Source organism: Sphaeroforma arctica, assembly GCF_001186125.1.
Source record: "Sphaeroforma arctica JP610 unplaced genomic scaffold supercont1.953, whole genome shotgun sequence".
NCBI lineage: Eukaryota > Ichthyosporea > Ichthyophonida > Sphaeroforma > Sphaeroforma arctica.
This window is the reverse complement of record NW_014039605.1, coordinates 11,748-17,687: the sequence shown is the minus strand read 5'-3', so window position 1 is coordinate 17,687 and position 5,940 is coordinate 11,748. Positions and strand designations below refer to the sequence as shown.

The following is a 5,940-nucleotide window of genomic DNA, read 5'->3' as shown; positions in this document are numbered from 1 at the left end:
GGGGGGAGGGGTGTGTGGCGGAGGGCTTGAAAATTGATGACACATTCCGCGGTCCGCAACACGAACTCGTATATTTTATAAAAAGTAAAATCAGTTTAGGAACCCACAAATGAATGTGTTGTTGCTGTGCTTGTCGCCGGGCAGTACATACGCAGCCCTTCCTTCACCTTCACTTCTTGTTATCGCCTCAGCGCAAGCATTTGTAACGTCCAAATATATTTAATATTCTATGTGCGGTACCACCCAAAGAAATCACCCGAGGAAATCACTCTCCACGGATATTAAATGATTAGAATTCTCTCAAGGTATGCTATTCATGTAGCATACATAGACAAATTAGTACCCTTTTTAATGACTAGGAACATGATAATATATACTCACTAAGGTCTCAATACACTCGTACGAAAATCGTACTACGATTTTCTAGGTCAGCTCGAACAAGTAGCAACTTCGGGTATACACAATAGGTATGATTTCACAGTCAAATATTATACAAATTAATCCTTACAGCCGAGTTATTAGTAAATAAATCAATTCGGCACTTCGCTTATTATTGTTAGCTAAATACACAAGAGAGAAATGATGATGTTATGCTGTGAATATCCCACTATTTAAAATTGAGCTAATCATGGTCAAATTCGAAGCTGATTCGCGTATGCAACCCCCTGAGGACCGGCCCCCCCCCCCCCTCTATAAATATATTTGTAAATATATAAAATAAAATAAAAAGATATCAATTTTGTGCACTCTGCCAAATAGGTAAATGATATAATAAATACACAAAAATGTCGTAAAATGTAAAATTCCTGGCCCAATCTGCTTGGATGATCCTGAGTTCAAATGGTTCGTGTCGTAATGTGTTGGTCGTAAATCAGCAATCCTTGCCATATTTGGATGCACTCCGTCGAAAATTCACAAACAGAGAGCGACGAGAAATAATAAACCTAAGTGTAACACTCACACATTTTGCATACAGCACCACTTGTAGTATCATACGGATAGAATTATGCCCCGTAAAACCTATGATAGAGCGGCCATCGAGGCTCACGCTGCGGCAGTAGTCCGTGATTATGTTGCGAAGCCTCGCGTAGGTATGTCTGAGCTATAAAGTTGTATACGGATAATTTTGAGTGCCGATGACAAGAACCGAAACAAATGGAGCTTTTTAACAACGTGAGGTCATCTGACTCTATTATACCGAGATAGTAGTTGACGAGGCAAGAGCCACCGTTTTTTTGGATATAGATAGGTGGTAATAATATACTAGATATAAGAAAGTTTACGAGCGTAGTATAGTAGATGATACATTGCAGTTTCTGTGACACGTCTCCATATTGTCTGACTGTGTCTCCATATACTTCGTTACTTATATCGGATTCGTCTTGTCGACGAGTAGCACCAATTCTATCGATTTTTGTGTTCGAATTTATGTTTTGTTTTGCAATTGCTAGGTTGACGTATATAGAAGTTTCAGGTCTCTCATTGTTTCTCTTTATTTTCCAACTAGTAATATAAGTATGTCAGTGTTAGTTAGATTCTGAATACAAAGCTTGATAACTCCCAAGTATTATCAGTCGCGACAATGTGGATCGCCGGTGTTAATGTGTTATAGTTTATTTGTTTTCCAGTATACACGTTGCCGGCGGAAATATTCTATGTATAATTATCTATCCTGCAAAATACTCCAACGCATGATCAATTCAGCTATCGATATTGTTGTACGCAGTTGTGCATAGCCGCATGTACATTTTTAGAGTACTATATGTTCTTGAATTTCGATGATGTCATATATATATATTTTGAACTGTGGTCACGGCGTTTCCAGATCGTGGTATATCGTTGAAGTTGCGGTAATATACGCTATTCTAAAACACCGCAATCCGTTTCGTTTCCATCTGCAATAGAGTATCGCACAGTTAACGCCGTAAACGGACCTCTGGTCGTGCTTGAAAATGTGAAGAACGCACAGTTCCAGGAGATTGTCAGTCTGACTCTACCCAACGGTGAGGTACGTTCTGGTCAGGTCCTCGAAGTCCAGGGTAAGAAGGCCATTGTACAGGTATACGAGGGTACATCAGGTATCGATGCGTCCAAGACCACCGTTGATTTCTCAGGTGACATTCTGCGAACTTCGGTGTCCGAGGATATGCTTGGTCGTATCTTCAACGGTTCCGGTAACGCTATTGATAACGGACCCAAGATTATGGCGGAAGACTACATGGACATTCAGGGTCAACCCATTAACCCTTATGTGCGTGAGTACCCCGAGGAAATGATCCAGACTGGTATCTCGACCATCGATGTTATGAACAGTATTGCCCGAGGACAGAAGATCCCCATTTTCTCCGCCAATGGTTTGCCTCACAACGATGTCGCCGCACAGATCTGTCGCCAAGCCGGTCTCGTGAAGAAGGTCAAGGACACAAAGGACGGACACGAGGACAATTTCGCTATTGTTTTCGGAGCTATGGGTGTAAATATCGAAACGGCGCGTTATTTCAAGCAGGATTTCGAGGAGAACGGTTCAATGGAGCGTGTGTTGTTATACCTCAATTTGGCCAACGATCCAACTATCGAGCGTATTATCACTCCTCGTATCGCCCTTACGGCTGCAGAATACCTCGCCTATCAGTGCGAGAAGCACGTGTTGGTTATTCTTACAGATATGACCTCGTATGCCGAGGCTCTGCGCGAGGTGTCAGCCGCAAGAGAGGAGGTGCCCGGACGTCGTGGTTTCCCCGGTTATATGTACACTGATTTGAGTACCATATATGAAAGAGCCGGTCGTGTGGGTGGCCGAAACGGATCTATCACACAGATTCCTATTCTCACTATGCCTAACGACGACATCACCCATCCTATCCCCGATTTGACTGGTTATATCACAGAGGGCCAGATCTATCTGGATCGTCAATTGCACAACAAGCAAATCTACCCACCTATTAATGTACTACCATCTCTGTCACGTCTGATGAAGTCTGCTATTGGAGAGGGTATGACACGTCACGATCACGGCGACGTCTCCAATCAGCTGTACGCCAACTTTGCCATTGGTCGCGATGTCATGGCCATGAAGGCCGTTGTCGGAGAGGAGGCCTTGTCCTCTGAGGATCTTCTATACTTGGAGTTCCTCGAGAAGTTTGAGCAGCAATTCATCACACAGGTAAGTAGTGCTTTCTGTGGAAGTGTAGGTGCTTGCGGAATATAGCAGATGGTTGCTTGTAGCTTGGTATACACCTGGGTAGAGAAGGATCACGTAATACGTTGACACAATCCATCCACTGATATGAGTGAATATGGAGTGAAGGTGTTACCACTGCACGTACATACACATCGGTTCTTTAAAAATCATCTATCTAGAAAACATGCGCCTGCAAGCATTATGTATCGGGCTATTCGGGTATTGGCTGTTTAGGAAACAAATTTGCCATATCTTGTCTAATTTTGTAATGCACCTTTCATTGATATGTATACAGGGTACAAATGATAACCGATCAGTTATCGAGTCATTAGAGCTCGGTTGGTCGCTTCTTCGTATTTTCCCCAGAGAAATGCTCAAGCGTATTCCCGGCAAGGTCTTGGACGAGTATTATCAGGTATGTCAGGCATTAAAATATTATGTATGTAGCAGTGCTATGTTGTGATGTATTTTGTATATTCAAATCAACTCTTGTATCGACTAATGTAAGCTACGACATGATGCTTTCGAGCGTAACTCAAATATTGACCGTGAGAGCACATCCGTATACCCGATTCTCAAAAGTTGGAAGTATATATATATATACAGATCAATGTTCATGTCAATTTAAATTGTTTGTGCGATCCTTGTGTGTATTTTGTCGACCACTCTGAAATCAAAAGTTTGGCGTCCCTGCAATTCCGTGTGATTCTTTTGGTGTCAAATTGGGAATGCTGTGTATATTCTTGATTGCGTGAGTTCTGAGGTACTTGTTCCCACTTGTCCCAGGCAGCGGCATAGCACATGATTGGACAGTGTATTCTTCTTCTAATTTTTAAGTAGTGATATGACCGACATGTGAGATGTATGCCTGGATTATGTTCTAATGTCATTGTTATTTCTTACAGCGCGACTCTGGGTCGTCGAGTTAATTAGGCCAAGAATGTTAAGAAGACTTCGAGGAAACACAAGCTCATAAACAGTATGGGTCAATGATCTAGAGAACATTTACTGCTTGTTGGTAAATACACACGGTCTTTGGAAAGACAGATTAATGTTGTTGTACGTAATAAATGCCGTGTGCCCAATTTTGAACCGATATATAATACGTTTTCTGCGTTGAATTTACATACTGGCGTCTTAGATATACCGATATAGCCTCGCTTCCATGTGCAAAGTAGCTGGTATGACACTCCTTGTGCAGGTTATGGATATGCAAAGTTCTGATGAGTACCCGTGCTGCAGTGGTTGTGCACAATTTGATTCTGAATTCGATTGATTGTTTTGGGCGTTCCGGATTACAGTATCCGTTTCGAATTTATATACTCGAAGATGAGTACTGAAGTGCTGCATTGTGACGAGTTGATATAAGTTTTTGTACTGCAAAGCTTTGCATGCCATAGTACCACTTTCTGCGATATACCGACCCTGTTTCTTATTCGAAAATTCTTCCGGCAAGAACGGTGAATGGTGCTTGACAAGGGTTCGAAAATAATCCGATGGTCCTGAAGTAGACTTGCTTATTGTTGACTAAGCCTACACTATGACAACAACCTTGAAGGATGTACCATAACAGTGCCGTCACCCTGGTTTTTGCCTTTGTTTATTTGGAAAGAGAGAAATGAATTGTTTTGGAAAATATCTCTGTACAACGATTGAGGCGATGTCATTAGCCCTGTAGAGAAGCTTAGCCAGAAGAAGACGTGTTATGCGTTTGAAAATCAAAAAAATTATTCGGCCGACTCTGAGTCCGCCTGTTATCCTACTTGGCAGGCACCCGAGTGAGAATTGAAATCGACCTTTGGTAATATATCGTACATAAAGAATACTTTGACAAACAAATAAAAGCTTCAGCATTTAATAAGGCTAGTGCTCATCGTAATATAACAAATCGAACAAACAGCAAGCCGTGTATTTTTCAAATCTACGATAAAAACAGCGAGTACACGAGAAATTAAAATTGTTCCCTTCCTGTCAATAGCAAAATTATTGTTCCCCGGAGAACAGGGTATGCATTGGTGTGTCCTATGTGCGTTGGGTATATGGCACAACTGATAATATTAGACACTCATTTGGTAGCAAGGACACTCTCAGTTACACATATATATTATACATGTACTGTACACAAACTTAAACACTGCCCGGGTATTAATAGCATCATTTGCGCTCATGTACATGCGCTACTTTTGCGAGCTCAAATAAGTGTCTAGCAATCGAAACCCAAAACCCTAAAAGTTCGTTTTAGCAGAGAAAATAAACTAAAATACAAAAACTCTAGAGCAAATAAAACTTTGTTTTGTGAATCTCGGTGTCAATGACAACAAAATCATCGTAAATATGTATGTATTTTACATTCCCTTCACTATATATATACTCTCGTGCAAAACAGTCTCGCAGTACTTGTACGCGATTCAAATCTAGGCATTATGGGGGACGAACTTTTTGACGTGAAGAACAGTTTCTACTTAGGACATTTTCAGCAGACAATTCAGGCTGCACAGGACTTTCATGGAGCAACTCCCGACGCGGAAACAGAGGCGAAAGTGTTTATGTACCGTGCGTACATCGCTCAGGTATGTGTGCTTACAAATAGGTCCTAATCATGAATGTTTTCGAGGAAACGAGACCAAATGGCGATGTAGTACAAAATTCCAAGCCAACAACTTTAATCCTTGTCCAAATAAGCATGGAAAATATAATATATTTTAAACACAGGTTGCATGCACATGAACGTATAGATAAGTCCGTACAGATATGGTATA

General features: G+C 41.3%; 1 protein-coding gene across 1 annotated transcript; it reads left to right on the top strand.

The window, feature by feature from the left end:
• Positions 1–916: 916 nt before the first annotated feature.
• Positions 917–4,279, top strand: SARC_09410 (V-type proton ATPase subunit B, kidney isoform). Its single transcript, XM_014296575.1, has 4 exons — positions 917–1,091; positions 1,905–3,163; positions 3,477–3,596; positions 4,087–4,279. The coding sequence occupies exons 1-4, from the start codon at positions 1,007–1,009 to the stop codon at positions 4,108–4,110; spliced, it is 1,488 nt and encodes a 495-aa protein (XP_014152050.1). The 5' UTR covers positions 917–1,006; the 3' UTR covers positions 4,111–4,279.
• Positions 4,280–5,940: the final 1,661 nt, after the last annotated feature.